The sequence below is a fragment of the Leucopleurus acutus genome (genome assembly GCF_964270905.1).
Source record: "Leucopleurus acutus genome assembly, chromosome: 4".
Classification (NCBI taxonomy): domain Eukaryota; kingdom Metazoa; phylum Chordata; class Mammalia; order Artiodactyla; family Delphinidae; genus Leucopleurus; species Leucopleurus acutus.
Window position 1 is genome coordinate 37,962,213 of NC_139146.1, and position 15,221 is coordinate 37,977,433.

The following is a 15,221-nucleotide window of genomic DNA, read 5'->3' on the forward strand; positions in this document are numbered from 1 at the left end:
GCTCCCCAAGAGGCCCATAGGAGTCAACATTCTTCTAGTTGAACTTCATCTCACCACCAAAGAGGAAGGCTTGGAGAGGATGGTGACTTGCCCCGAGGTCACACCATAAAGTGGCAGAGCTGGGACAGAATCCTAGATCGCTGACTTAGTTCAGCTTTCTCCCCACATTGCCTCTCTAGGGCAAGTACAAGTCTGTGCTCAGCCCTGAGCTGGCAAACTGAGCAGGATAGATGTGTGCCGCCCCCTCCAGGTGTGGGTCCTTGCCAGGCACTGCTGATCGATTTCAGATCAAGCACGGTTCCAGGCAGCCTGGCAAGGTCCTGGGATCCTCGTAACTCTCCCAGACTACCAGAGCTGGCCTGCACCAGTGAGGAAATGACACTGGTGCACAAAGCTATCACCCCTGCCTTGTGTGGAGGGCAGGTCCCGGCTGGGTCACCCCTGTGGGTGCAGCTTTCCTGCCCCCCCCACTCCCCAAACAAGGAATGTGACCTGGGGCTTGGGCTGTGAGCACAGATCACCGGCAAACTGTTAGCTCACAAAGGCTACTGTTCTCTCTCCAAAGGTAGAGAGAAGTGGCTTGTTTCCACATTGTTTTCTTGTTAAGGTTTTTGAGTATAAATGCCTCCCTCCTTGAAATGAATGGCGTGTTGGGTGTACTCAAGCTCTTCTGTAAAAAACTCTAGTCTGAGTGAAGGGACTGAGGGAGGGAGGCAGCCCTAGGGCTGGCTGGTGAGCACCCTCCTTACCCCTCCCATGGGCCTTTCACACCCAACACTGTTTTTTTTTGTTTGTTTTTTGCGGTATGCGGGCCTCTCACCGCTGTGGCCTCTCCGGTGCGGAGCACAGGCTCCAGACGCGCAGGCTCAGCGGCCATGGCTCACGGGCCCAGCCGCTCCGCGGCATGTGGGATCCTCCCGGACCGGGGCACGAACCCACGTCCCCTGCATCGGCAGGCGACTCCCAACCACTGTGCCACCAGGGAAGCCCCCAACACTTTTAAATTCTGATCCTAGTGTCTTTTTCATAACTGTGGTCAGTCTATATGCATTATCCTGAGTTTCTGGTCATATATTTGGAAACTTTTCCCATGGTAAACATGTAATTCCCATTTTAAAAATTACACCAAGCATCAAACATACTTATGTATCTTCTTGTCTGGCACGTGTTGAAGGTATTGGGTGTCATTTGCCATATTTTAACATTTTATGGTGTTTTTTTTTCCTCCTTCAATGTAGATTTAAAGTCAGGGACTTCCCTGGTGGTGCAGTGGTTAAGAATCCACCTGCCAACGCAGGGGACACGGGTTCGATCCCTGGTCCGGGAAGATCCCACACGCCGCGGAGCAACTAAGCCCATGCGCCACAACTACTGAGCCTCCGCTCTAGAGCCCGTGCTCCGCAACAAGAGAAGCCACTGCAATGAGAAGCCTGTGCACAGCAATGAAGCGTAGCCCCGCTTGCTGCAACTAGAGGAAGCCTGCACGCAGCAATGAAGACCCAATGCAGCCAAAAATAAATAAATTTAAAAAAAAAAAGTCAAATGTACCAATATTTTCTCCTTGACCATTTTTGTCATTTTTAGAAACACTCAGGTTTGTGTGACTATACAGGTTGCATGTTTTCTTCCAGCACTCTTAAACTCCATGATTTAAATTTCAAAACTTGGATCTACTTTTAGATCTTGCATCTGGTGTAAGGACAAAACAAGTAATCCTACTTTTTCAGATTGTTAACCAGTTTTCTCCACAGTTTACTGAATAGCTATTTCCCCACTGATGTGAAAGGTACCTGGCCCCAGTCCAAACACACACAGGACACAAAGCACAGTCCTGTACTTTGTGTCCTGTGGTGGCCCCAACTTCTTTTCCATTTTTAGCTTCTTTTTATATATGAACTGTAGAGGCAATAAGAGAACAGAAGGGGGAAAATTTTTATCGGGACTGCAAATTTATAGACATCTTTATGATGTTATCTTTCTAGCCAAGAATAAGATAGTCTTACTTTTTTTTTTTTTTTTGGCAGTACGCGGGCCTCTCACTGTTGTGGCCTCTCCCGTTGCGGAGCACAGGCTCCGGACACACAGGCTCAGCGGCAATGGCCCATGGGCCCAGCCGCTCCGTGGCATGAGGGATCTTCCCGGACTGGGGCATGAACCCGTTTTCCCTGCATCGGCAGGCGGACTCTCAACCACTGCGCCACCAGGGAAGCCCCAGTCTTACCATTATTAATTTGAATGCTTGGGAATTTAGTTTTTTTCAACATCGGAATGCATACTATTCCTTATTTTCGAAGGCAGTACCAGAAAAGTCCCTAACTGCCACAGGACTTGAGAATCAGGCAGGATGGATCAATCTCACCTGGTCCAGTGCTTTCAGTTCACAAATCTAGGCGCAGAGAAGTGTGATGGCCCAGGTCACACAGTGATTGGGGAGTCAGGATGGGAGGGGATCCCTAGGTCCCATGCCTTCCCGAACCATCCCCTGAGGCTGCAGGCTGGTGAGATACCAAAACCATGGGGTTCCAAGCAGCTTCCCAGTCCCCCGCCCCCACGTGTCCCTGTCACACAAAGTCAGCGACCCACAATGAAGAGAAAAGGTATTTAATTATTTCTCCATCTAAACTCTTAAAGCGCTCAAAGTGTTTTCACAAGTGCCAGCATTTTACCAGTGATTCCGACATTCGCAAAGAAACTCCAAATCACTGTGCTTTATACTTATTTTAATTTCTGCACTGGAAAAGAAAAGGAAGGTGTAAATGAGGACAGGTTAGTTTACAGTGACTCCATCTTTGCCTTTAAATTAATCTTTGCTCTTGGGAACAGAGGAGGATAGAAAGGCAGGAAAACATCAAAGCACGAGAGTGAACCGGTGACCAGGATGCCTCCCCGTCCTTGCTAACTAGGGATCTAAAAGCCTAGAGGCAGCGCCGTAAACACTGAGACATCAGTTAAGATACATTAAAAAAAAAAAAATCCCCACGATTCCATTCTCAAAATCAAGCACAGAAACTGACAGTGAAACACGGGTTCCATGTGCGCCCATTGGCCCTGAAGGAGCACCACTTGCTCTACAGCATCCGCCCTGCCGGCCAGGAAGGACCCGCAGGTGGGGAGTGGGAGGGGATGCAACCCCCCCGGAGCCACAGGCGGGTCTGTGTGCTTTGGAGGCTCTGCCTCTGGAATGTTCTGCGCGGGCAGGCGGTGGGTTTGAGTCACGCGCCACACGTGGTTGAAGTGCTCACTTTATTTTCCATGTGCAAACTGTCACCGTCTAAAGCTTTCAGAAGGACTTGTACAGACAGCATCACCCTGCGAGCGGGGCAGGCGGGCAAGCGGGGAGGAGGCAGGGTCCTCCCAGGGGGCGGGGCCGAGGGCGGGCACGAGGTGAGGCCCCTCCCCCAGGGGCAGGGTGGGGGCGGGGCAAGGGCGGGACACAGAAGTGACTGTGGAGCTGCGTTCAACCCAAGTCCCTGATTCCGTTGGTCCCGAGGAGGGCTCCTCAGTAGGCGATTGTCCACTCTTTGACAGAGGCGTCGTGGGAGGTCGTGACCAGCGTGTGCTCGTCCAGCCAGGCCAGGCTGCTCACGTGGTGGAGCCGGTGCGCATCTGGGGAGAAAGAACATGCGTTCTGAGCCAAACCCAGGAGCTCTGCTCCCACAGGTACCTCAGACCAGAAGATGGGAAATCCGGGCTGAGATCACCCACAGGGCCACCAAGAAACCCAGCAGGATCCTGGTCAACCAGACCCCTTTCCTCTTCTCGGTGGGGAGCGTCTGGGTAATGGGAGGGGAAGCAGGTGTTCTCAGCCCCCCACCACTGACAGTCCCTGACCAGCAGCGATCCTGGCTGCAGCTCCCAGCGCCAGCACAGTCCTGACAACCACAAACGCCCCTTGGAGGCAAAACTGCCCCTCCCCACAGGGGGTGAACAAGTCTTTCTATGCATAAAGCAACAATGTACAGACAATACACAAACAGTGCACAGTATATCTGTGGTGTTAAAATGGGGAGATGAGGAATAAGACGTTGAGAAACACAAGGCTGGGGTACCTGTGCACACAACAGCCCGACCTCAGGCCAATGCACGTCCAGTGACCTGTGACCCCACGGCCCAGACAAGGACCGGACTTTCCACCCTCTACCCTGCGAGCTCTTGCTGCCTCTTGAACTTGCTCGAGTCTGAGTCTTACTACAAAACTGCTGCTTTCTGTGGAGACCAGGATGGCCCATCTGAGTCTGCTCTGTCCCCTCCTCCATCCTGGACCAACCGCCTTCCCACCCACTTGGGGTCAGCTTGCTGGTCCCCTCCCTCCCCCTGCTGGGCATGGTAAAAAGCTCTGTGGGGTTGAAACAGAACTATTTTTGAATAGGAAAGGATCCCACTTACGTTCAAGACAAAAGGCTGCCTGCCAGGTAAAGAATGGATGGAAAGGGACCAGAGCCCATGTGAGGTGGTGACACGGGAACAGGAGATCTGAGATCCACCCTGGATGGGTAGGGTCCCCACCAGGGCCATGAGCCAGATGTGACTACAGTGCCCCTGAAGTGAGCTACTGCCACATGTGGAAATATGTTGGGTTAAATAAAACTTACTATTAATAATTTCACCTGTTTGTTTTAAATGTGGCTGCTAGGAAGATGTCAAGTCCACGCGTGGTTCTTGTTATACTTCTATTGGACACTACTGTCCTAGAGTGAGAACCCAGTTATGAGTTTATACTGAAGGGGGGTGGGGTGGGTGGGAGAAAGCAGGTATTACAGTCTGAATGTTTGTGTCCCCCCAGAATTCCTAAATTAGAAATCTAATGTCCAAGGTGACGGTGTAGGAGGTGGGGCCTTTGGGAGGAGCCTACCTAGGTCACAAGTGGGATGAGCGCTCTTATACAAGAGGCCCCTTCCACCACGTGAGGACACTTGATGAGAAGTCTGTGACCTGGAAGAGGACCCTTTCCCGGCCAAGCTGAAACCCAATCCTCGACTTCAGCCTCCGCAACCGTGAGCAGTAGACTTCTGTGCTTTAGGGGCTGCCTAGTCTGGGGTATTTTGTGACAGAGGCCCGAACAGACTAAGACAAAGGAGATGCCAGGAAAACCCTTTTACTCAGTGTGTGTCCCAGGTACCGAGACCACCTGCTTTCACGCTGGGCACACGGGCGTCCTCTGCCCAGACCAGCAGAGCTGATGTTTGCTGGAGCGCCAGGCTTCTGTGAGGCCACCTCCCTGAAGCACAGAAGGGACCCTCGAGCCCTGGGGACACCTCTCCGGAGCTGCCTGGGGAGCCGAGGAGGGCGCGTGAATCACCTTGGATCTTGACCCTGGTCTCGGGGTCACTCAGGGTCCACACGTACACCATCATGTCCATGCCGCCCGAGGCGAAGTGCTCGTTGTCTGGAGACCAGGCCAGGCAGACGATCTTCGCGTGGTGTCCATAGAAAACGTTGTTCTCCTGGGTGCAGATTAAAAACAGGTGGCGGGTCAGGGTTCAGGCCAGAGTGAGTGGGCAGCACGTCACCTAACCTTCACGAGGGCCAGTGCTCATGAAACGCTTTCTCTGTGCCTGGCTTCTGAAACTCTCACCAACTCACTGACTCCTTGTAACAACCCCAGGGTGCCCACTGCTTGAAGGCACAGAAAGGGGCAGCCCAAGATCAAACAGTAGCCACCGTGCCCCCCAGGACCCGGGACTCCAGGGCTGCCCTTGTAGCATCTATCACATGGGCCAGATGTGCCCATTCGCCTGCACAGAGCTCACAGCCTAGGGAAGGGACAGACAAAAGTGCAAGAATGGGAGGCGCGAGAAAGAAGGTCCCGCCTGGCGTGGACGGAGCTCTGTGCATATGCGGACGGAGGAGGGGGCTGCCCAGACACGCGCCCTCACCCTGGAGCCTGGGTGGGGTGGGTGTGGCCTGCAGGCAAGCAGACGTGTCTACAGGATCATGTGTCTACCGCATGTCCCAGCCTCGAGCCACTGCCTTACCCAGCGGTCCGACATGACCAAAAATAACGCTTTCTGCTAAAGCTTTAGGAACGCTTTTACTTCAGAGCAGTCCATCTTGTTCTTACTCCCTATATTAACCATGATCTTCTTCTTCAAGGTTGCCTCTTCCATCTTTTGTTGATTCTACTCTGCAGATTACTTAGCACGCTGTAAACAAGGCTTGCTATATGCAAATAAAATTGCTTAAAGTGTGATAAACGCAGAATCTGATAAATGTGATACTGAGGTGAAAGGAACCTCCTGGGACGTGACGTGTTCTTTATGTTAATGGAGGTGTGGGCGTACGTGCAGGTGCAGGCATATGCACAGCGCTGGTGTATACTTATGTTCCCACTCATCCTCCATTATATGTAAATTTTACAGCCAAAGATAAAACTACTAAACTCTAGTTAATAATATGTAGGCTGATATATTATACAGATGCCTGTAATTTACTTTAAATGCACTAAAATATTAGATTACTAGATGGATAACATGACATAGTAAAATGGTAATAGTAGAATCTAGGTGGTAAATTCTTTTGACTCTGCTGTAGATTTCAAAACTGTCCTAAGTGTTGGAGGTTGGGGGGAGGGGGCCAGGCTGACTCCATGGGAAGGACTGGAGGACGCTCCATCTGCCCCACGCCCTGTGGTCCAGTCACACCCAGCGGGTGACCGAATCCCTCCAGAGTGCAGTCTTGCTTGTGAAATGCGACTAACACTGCCCAACAGCGTTGGCTGGTGACACATGGGCACTCTCACACCTCACACGACAGTGTCCTTGGCTGTCCTGCTCAGAGCGGGATGAGCTTCCAGGGCCTTGGCAACCGGGTCCTCTCTCTCACCCATCCACCGCTAGGGAACCCACACGCCCCTGAGTCCAAGGCCACGTCCGGACGACCAGCACTCACACTTTATAGGACTTGAAGCAGCAGTGAGATTCAAGGGGAAAAAAAAAAAAAATCTAGCCTAAGCCTTTTGACAGAAGAGAAAAATAAGGCTCCAGAAGTCACTGAACCAGGCCGCCAGGTGAGCCAACCAGCCCAATTCCACAGCAGCCTTGCTGCCGCCAGGTGAGCCAACCAGCCCGATTCCACAGCAGCCTTGCTGCCGCCCAGGTGAGCCAACCAGCCCGATTCCACAGCAGCCTTGCTGCCGCCAGGTGAGCCAACCAGCCCGATTCCACAGCAGCCTTGCTGCCGCCCAGGTGAGCCAACCAGCCCGATTCCACAGCAGCCTTGCTGCCGCCCAGGCCCCTAACCTTTTGACAGCTGTTCTGTCCCGGGCCCACAAACTGCTGGACTGCAGGGTAAGTCTCCTTTTCCCACGTCATTCACGCTCTAGGAGCAACGAAGCTGCGTGTCCTGGGCACCCGCCCGGTCGGTGACGACAGGGGAGAGATGCCAGGGCCCCCTCCAGACGTCTGCGCTGCCCAGTGTGGAGACAGGGAGGGGGCCTGCCCACTCACCGAGTAGCCGTCAGCAGTGCTGAAGACTGTGACCACTTTGCTGGCGTCGCACACGGCGAGGAAGGCGCCGTCATGGGAATACGCCAGGTCCGTCACAGGGCCCTTGGCCTCCAGGAGCTTGCCCTCCTCCTTTAGCGTGCTGCCCAGGATGGAGTATAGGCGGACGTTCCCATCCTGTGGGAGGACAGAGGGGCAGTGGGTCACTCCTGACACGTGAGTGCGTGCGCGCGCGTGCACACACACACACACACACACACACACACACAAACACACGCTCCCCCGACGTCCTTCTTTTTGGAGGGAGGCACCAGGGTATCAATAAGAAGCAGCGCCTTTCTTCCTAACCACTGCCCTGGCTCGGCCACCTGCCCACGTGCTGGCTCCTGTGCCAAGAGAGCTGCTCCTTTGTCCCCCTGGCACCAGAGGGCAACTCCTACAGCCCTGCGGCAGCTCTTGTGGTTGCACAGGCACAGTGGGCAGAGTTACATTAAGATAAGTTTAATTATTACATTAAAATTACATTAAAACGCAGAACCCCCCAATTGTGATTCTGCGTCTTTGGGGGCTCACGAGTCTGCTTTTTCCACAAAAACTCCAGTAAGTTCCAGCGCAGGCGTCCACAGGCCAAGCTCTGAGAAGCACCTGTACACGAGTTACCTCTCCAACAAGGGCCCCTCATCTGCCCTGACTGTCCTCGGCCGGAGGCATCTGCCCGTGCCCTGTACCCCACACCCGGCAGGTGCCCTCAGGCACCAGGCTCCTCTCCCTGCTCTGTCGAGCCCGGCTCCTAGCAAACGCCCCATCCTCGTAGGGTCCAGGTACCTCTCCTCAGGGGCCAGGAAATGAGGGGAAAGAGCAGGGGACAGAGGAGCGGCCAAGATGCGGGCAACAGGAAGTCAGACTCAAGGGGAACTGAAACCCTCAGGCTGGCACTCCACTTCACGGGTGTGAAGAATCTCCTGTCGCCTCCCTGAGCCCAGCGAGCCCGGCTCGGGACGCAACTCCTTTTACACGTGCTCCATCCACGAGCTCCCCAGGCCAAGGCAGCCCTGCCCTGTACCCGCACCCCAGCAGAGCCCGCCTCACTGCCAGGGACCCTTGGTCTCCTGGGAGGCTGCCGTGTCACCTGGGGCTGGCAGCCTGGGGGGAGGGTGGCCTCGCAGGGCAGCCCAGGGAGGCTCTCACTTGGGCGGCAGGAGGCACCCCAGCTGGTTCCCGCCACCATCCCTCCTGCCCTGAGGCAGCCCGGCACTCACACAGCTCACAGCACCCCCAGCCCGGCCACATACCCCAGGGCGAAGGGTGTGGGGACAGGGCCTTACCGCACCCCCGATGGCCACCGTCTCGCCACCCGGGTGCACAGCCACCACCTCGGGCTCATAGCCGGGGCTGTCGATGCTGAAGCACTTCCTCTGATCCTTCAGCAGGACGATCTGGGAAACACACAGGCAGCCGTTAGAGAGAGGCCCCAGGACCGACGGCCCAGGCCCGGGCTGGGCTCCATCTTCAACCTTTTGGGGGCCAGGTTGGGGCTCCAGCCACACTAAGTGGGACTGGCCCCGGCCCTGTGGTGTTTCTCCCTCATCTGTCAGTATGAATGGTGCTGTTATCGCCACCCGCACGGGCTTCGTCAAAAGCCATCTGATGCCTGAACTTTGGTTCCTCCAACTCTATGTCGAATGTGATAAATGATCTTTGCAGAGCCGAGTTCTCACGGGTTCAAGAGGACGCAGCCCTCGGAAGTGGTGAAGCTATAAGCTGACACGGGAAATGAACAGGACAGGCTAGACTTCCAAGTTCTGGCTTCTCGGGTCCAAAAAACACCCTTTGCGACCTTGACCCGTGGTGTGTGAAAAAACTGATGATGTCCGTGCGTGAGTCCCCGCAGCCCAGGGACACAGGGCTGGCACCCCACCTGCTGGGAGGGAACCCAGGTGCTGACTACAGCAGGTAGGCAACAGCGCCGCGAGGCTCTCCGCTAGCCCTCAGCCCCGGAAGGGAAGGGAGGACAGGACAGACGGCTCACGGTGAAGTGGCCCGAGGCCCCCAGTGCACCACCCCCTTGCCCCGTCCCAGCCAGCACCTGCCTTGGCTCCCTCCTACTTGACAGGGCAGCACACAGTCCACGGACGGGGCTGAGCGCCCAGGTGTGCAGGCCCCAGTGAGGCGCCCTGATGGCCCGGCTCAGCCCCCTGCTGCTGGGGGTTGGCGGGGTGGAGGGGATGGGATGGGTCACACACACCGGTTCATGAACTGAACTGAGCCTTGGCCTCCTAGGGGTAAGAACCCAGCAGTGCCTAGACGTCACGGAGACGGAATGCAGGGCTCAGAACAAACACAGGGACTAGCAAAGGCAAACAAAAACAGCAGCTACAGCCCACCGTGTGGGAGCCATGCGCCTAACTAAGCGCGGTGTGTCTGTCCCTGGCATGGCAGGGTCACCTCCTGGTGCCTAGGAGCAAATGAGATGCAAGCCCCGCAGCTCTCAGGGCCATGGGGTCCCAAAGCCCCGCCCTGGCAGCCACAGTGTGCCTTTGCCCTCTGGCGCACAGCCCAAGGCCGCCTGGCACGGTGACCTTCCACCGTCCTCACCCCCTCTCGCCCCTCGCTACACCCTCCTGGTTCTAATTCACTGGACCGTCCCCAACAGGGTAGCCTCTCTCTGTGACAGCTCTGGCTTCACCCCATCACATCCCTGCTCAAACCACCAGCTGTCCCAAGGGCAAGCAGGCCCCTCCCTGCCCTCGGGGTGCGTTGCGGGCTGTGCTGTCAGGTAGGGGAGGCAAAGAAGCACCAGGCGGATGGGCGGCAGCACCCTCCCTAAAATTTGCTTCAGAAAACGCACCTTGAGAAACATTCACCTGCGTCACCTGCCTGACTCCGGAAGCGCACTTACCCACCTACACCTGACAGGGGAAGCCTGAGGGCACTGGCCCAAATCTGCCTCAGAGGCAACACTTGAACGTGGCTGTCCCCTGACCTAAAATCGCGGGCCCCTCCAGGACATTGTGCGGACCCTATGACCAGCCACGGGGAGTTCGGGTCAGGACGCCCTAGGGAACCAGGGCAGAGACAGTGCATCACAGGACAATGGTCACACCTGATCCCGTGGGCCCTGGACTCCTTGGAACCTGGGGGTTGGACCCTGCACTCGCCAGCCCCTCCCGAGCAGAGCCCCAGGCGGCTCTTCCCTGAACTTCCCCACGTGAGCCCAGCGTGAGCCTCAGAGGCCACAGCCTGTCCCGACCGCAGCTCCAGACAGGAATCTGAGGCCAGTGGGGGAGGCCGAGCAAGGCCGCAGAGCCCAAGGTCTCACCTCTCACCTACAGGCCAGGTGCTCAGACACGAGGCTGGGGGAGCCCCCTCCATGGAGCGGCAGCCTTCCCGCCCGTCCTTCTAGAAGGTCCTCGTCCAGTCTTTCCCCCACTTGCTAAGGCGCTCACGGCCCTTGATTCCTCTTGCGCCCCTGCTGACTGCCCAGGCTGTCTGCAATAACTGCTTGACAGGAGGTTCGTGTTATCTAGGACACACAGGAATCCACTCTCCCCAAAGCACTGAAGCTCCCAGAATGGAGGAGGGGTGGCGGATCTGAATGACAGCTTTCGGCGGTGGGTCTGTCACTTGTGCCAGTGGGCGGGGGCTCCGTCACACCTGCCTCCTCTGATCTGCACGCTGGGATGCCCAGCCCGCTGACAGATGGCGTCTGCTGCAGAGCAGGATCCTGGATAAAGTGGGTCAGGCTTGGGTCTCAGTCAAGGGTGCTTCGTTCCAGAAATTCCAGGAGACGGCGTGTAGAGACCTTACTGCCTTGAATGAGAACCCAGGCTGCGGGGCTGAACGCCAGACCCCACTGTGCCGAGGAGCGGCCCTCTACGCCACCCGCCCATCACGTGGCCTCAGGGAGTCACGGTCACTATCAGCCTCCTCGCTCATGGAGATGGTACAAGGAGCCCGACACACACTTCCTCATAATCCTCCCCGTGAGCTGCGAGGGATGAGAAAACTAAAGCTCAGAGAGGGTGAGGAAAATGCCCGAAGCCACACCACCCCAATGCTACAGGGCTGGGATTCGAATGTGAATGGACACAGCTGCCTGGGCCGTGCCTCTCGTGGGCCTCATGGGCGAGGGATGTACAGGGTGCGTGACCCTTGAGTGCAGGCTCTCACCAGGCTGCCCGGGTTCAAATCCCAGCTCGGCCCTTTGCTAGACGCAGACTTTGGGCAACTTACTCTCTGTGCCTTGGTTTCCTCACCTGTAAGGTGGGGATGACGCCATGCCTGACTGATAGGACTCCAGAGGATTCAGTGAACACGTGGGAAGCCCTCAGCACACGCAAACGGGGCTCAGTAGAAACGGGGTTGAATGCGCCTGAGAGGGGACGCGGGGACCAGACACTGCGCAGCGTCAGCCTGAACTGAACCCGGGTGGGAGCCATACCTGACCGATGCACACGACCACAGTGTAGCCCCCGGGGCCGACAGCCACGCACTTCGGCTGGATGTCCAGTTTCACGACTCCCTGTCCGCTGTGGAGAGGAGGAAGTTGTTATTTCAGTCTCCAGGGGCACAGGGTGGGTGTAAATACACACTCACTGCAGGACCACAGCACTCGGGTGACTCAAGGAAATTCCACCTTGATCTCTACTGCATGAGCCTTTGCTAAAACACAGGAGGGGGTAAGGGAAGACTCAGCCTCTGGGAGAGAGATGCGGAGTCATGATGGGGGCTGGGACGAGGGGAAGGGGGTGGCGAGAGGAAGTGAAGGGATCGCTCCCTGTTCCTACGCATCTGTGCCAAGTGCCGCCCCCACAGCTGCCCTGTCCTGGCTTCTGCCCACGTCCACCAGTTAGAGACCCCGGAACTCCCCAGGTACAGACAAAACTAAGCTCTGACCCCACCCGCCCGCAGTCATAACCAGTCTCCTCTGCAGGGCAATTAAAATAAAAAAACCTGGTACTTCTAATTGGTGAAAATTGTGTTACCTTTACTTTTGGTTAAAACTATGAAAACACAAACTAGAAAAAGTTGCACATGCAAAGAACTTCTTGAAAATGGTAAATGGAGAAAAAATCCACGTAACTGGCAAGTGTGGCATCCCCAAGGCTCAGTGAATGGGCCCCTGCGAGCGGGTGACCAGGCCGTGGCTCTGCCCCGGGTCCTCTCATGAGCCGAGGCTCAGGGCAGCAGCCCGGCCCCGCAGAGGGCTTCACCAGGGACGTGCTCACGGAGGGGCACGGACTGGCCCCAGGCAGCTCTCACCTGTAGTCCCGCAGCGTGAGGTTGGTGTACCGCACCGTGTCGTCCATGCTGCAGCTCACCAGCTGCCCACACTCGTCCACGGTCATCCTGGACACCTGGTTCGTGTGGCCCTTCCCGGCGAAGGAGTCGTTCTCCCCCGTCTCTGAATCCCAGTAATGTGGAGCAGGGGTTAAGGAAGAGCCTGACGTCCAGGGCGCGGCGCGAGCCCCCCAGGGAGGCTGCAGCCAGGCCCTTGTCCTGGGCCTGGGGGACTCCTTGTGCATGTCCAACTCTGAATTTCAGGCAGCAGACGTTCTGGGGAGAGGGCCAGTAGGCCATTTACAACCCCACACACCCAGTTAGACACAGTCCGCCCGTCTTCAGAACAGGAACCGGGCAGCTCACGGGACTGCGCTGCCCTGTACAATGCAACAGCACAGCGCCTCCCTCTGAGAGCGGGCTCAGAAGGAAGATACCTTTCCCTGGGACCCCGCGTAACTGGGCCAAAGCACAGCCCCCCTCCCCCGGCTCTTTCTAGCCTGCTGTCCAGCCCACGGTCCTCAGCAGGAGGCTGGCTGCGCCCCGTGGCTCAGCCGATGGCCACCTAGGTGCCACCGGGTAAATGGGCCTGGGGCTGACCCACCTGGGCAGGGCCAGCGTGTGGACTCTCAGCTTGAGGGGCTCAGGTGTGAGGTGTTTTAAGTTACAAGGTTCTCTTTTTACATCAACAAATGAGAGTGTCATTTGCACCGAAGACTGTTCCCTTAGGAAGCTGCATGTATATTCCACTCCTGACATGGTCTTGTGAAGGGACCGCCAGCCATCGATACCGCAGGAGGTTAACGTATGAGTGGGGAGGAAGGAGCGGCTCCAGGAGGGGGGACGCTGGGCAAGACCCTCCGCTGTACCATCTCCTTACGTATGATGGGGTGGAGGGTGACTTCTCTGCCCTCCTCCCTCGGGGCTGAGGGAGACCTTCCCAGGGAGGAAACCCTACAGACCAGGTGGGTCTGCGGAGGTGGGAGAAGCAGGGGGTCTGGAACAGCCCCTCCAGGAGGCAGGGCAGCCGCGGACCAGGAGCCAGGCTGCACAAGGGCAGGCCTCTCTCGCAGCCATGACACACGCACTGAGGCGGGCCCCTCAGACGACCCCTCCCACGCTCGCCATCCTGGGAGGAGGAGGTTGGAAGGGCTGCCGGGAACGTCTCAGAGGGACTGCAAAGCCCCTCAGCGGGGAGCGGGGGTTCGGTTCCCGCCCAGCTCAGCCGTCGCCAAGCGGTGCAACGTTGGGGAAGGCACTTGAGACATCTGAGCTACACTTTCCCCATTTTTAAAATAAAGGGACTCTCCCAAAAGGCTCTAAGTCCTTTGGGATTCTAACACACGTCGATTCTGCTGCTGCTCGTGAGAGGGAAGAGGCCGACACCAGGTCACAGACGGGGGGAAGCAGCTCAAGTTCAGGGAGGTCCAGCAACCATTCAAGACCGCACTACGTGACCCACCAGGTCAAGGCCGCGGCCTGGAGCTGGAGGCCCCGAGTATGGACACGGCACCTCCCGGCAGCCAAGACCGGTCAGAGGAGCCCTGTGGCTGCCAGCCGGCTGGCCTCGCCTCCGGCACCGTGGGAACAGGAAACTCCCGACTCTCCTGCCAGGGGCCCCAGAGCCAGCGCTGTGAGTCAAAGGATATTAATGTGTCCGTCGTGGCTCCCAGAGTAGATGTAAGACTTGCCGCCGTTTTTATGCACCGTCAGGCACTGTATGGATTTGCTGTGGCCCTGCGGAGGAGACAGGCGGGGGGGTGACTCAGGACACGCCATCCTGCCTGTGCTTGTCAAATGCTCTCCACCGGCTAAGCCCCTGGGAGGGGAGGCAGAGCCCTCAACGCCACAGCCCCGGTGGGCCCGCAACAGCCCCAAGCTGAGCGACCACCTGACAAACCCTTCAAACCCTCGACATTCGGGCCTCCCCACCGAGGCACTCAACCCGACCTGGGTGGAGGATGGGGGTCTAGTGGAAGCCCCAACAGCGCGCCCAGTCTGTGCAGACGGACCCAGCTACCCTCCCTCCCCACACAAGGAGGAAACGGCCACAGAGGGTGAGCCCCTACCCGAGGGGAAGCAGCAGTAGTGGGGAGTAGTCTTGGGAGGGACCAACCCTTGCAGAAGCAGGCAGGGGGACCCCCAGGCCACACGGAGGCCCAGGAGGTCCCGGGTGCTGCTAACGGTTCGTCCTCTACCCAGGAGCACAGCTCGCGGCTCCGGCTCCAGCCCCTGGCTCGTGAGGTTTCTTCTTTCCCAGCTCTCCCCTTCCCCCGGAGGCTGTCCCAGGGCTGGGGCCCCACAATTTCCCCGACCGGCAACATGGTGGGCCCAGATCACTCATTTACAACCAGTTGTCTGCTTCAAGAAAGGCACTTAACCTTCCCCATAACTGCTCCTTGGATGGAAACAACCCGGAGGTTTGGTCTAATCATAGTTCTTTCCCCTCACCAGAGGCAGGCGGGTCCCTCTGAGCTTTGCTGACTGTTGCCACAGTGT

At 57.1% G+C, this 15,221-nt stretch overlaps 1 protein-coding gene across 1 annotated transcript in view; it reads right to left on the reverse strand.

Annotated features, from left to right (window-relative positions):
- Positions 1-2,617: 2,617 nt before the first annotated feature.
- The window catches only part of WDR1 (WD repeat domain 1), a 40,339-nt gene continuing 27,735 nt past the window's right edge, over positions 2,618-15,221 (reverse strand). The window contains exons 9-15 of the mRNA XM_082838013.1: positions 14,370-14,459; positions 12,705-12,859; positions 11,884-11,971; positions 8,768-8,878; positions 7,446-7,619; positions 5,300-5,444; positions 2,618-3,606 (exon numbers count right to left, since the gene is read on the reverse strand). Coding sequence (XP_082694139.1) covers positions 3,500-3,606; positions 5,300-5,444; positions 7,446-7,619; positions 8,768-8,878; positions 11,884-11,971; positions 12,705-12,859; positions 14,370-14,459 — 870 coding nt within the window. The 3' untranslated portion in view covers positions 2,618-3,499. The remainder of the gene's footprint in view (positions 3,607-5,299; positions 5,445-7,445; positions 7,620-8,767; positions 8,879-11,883; positions 11,972-12,704; positions 12,860-14,369; positions 14,460-15,221) is intronic.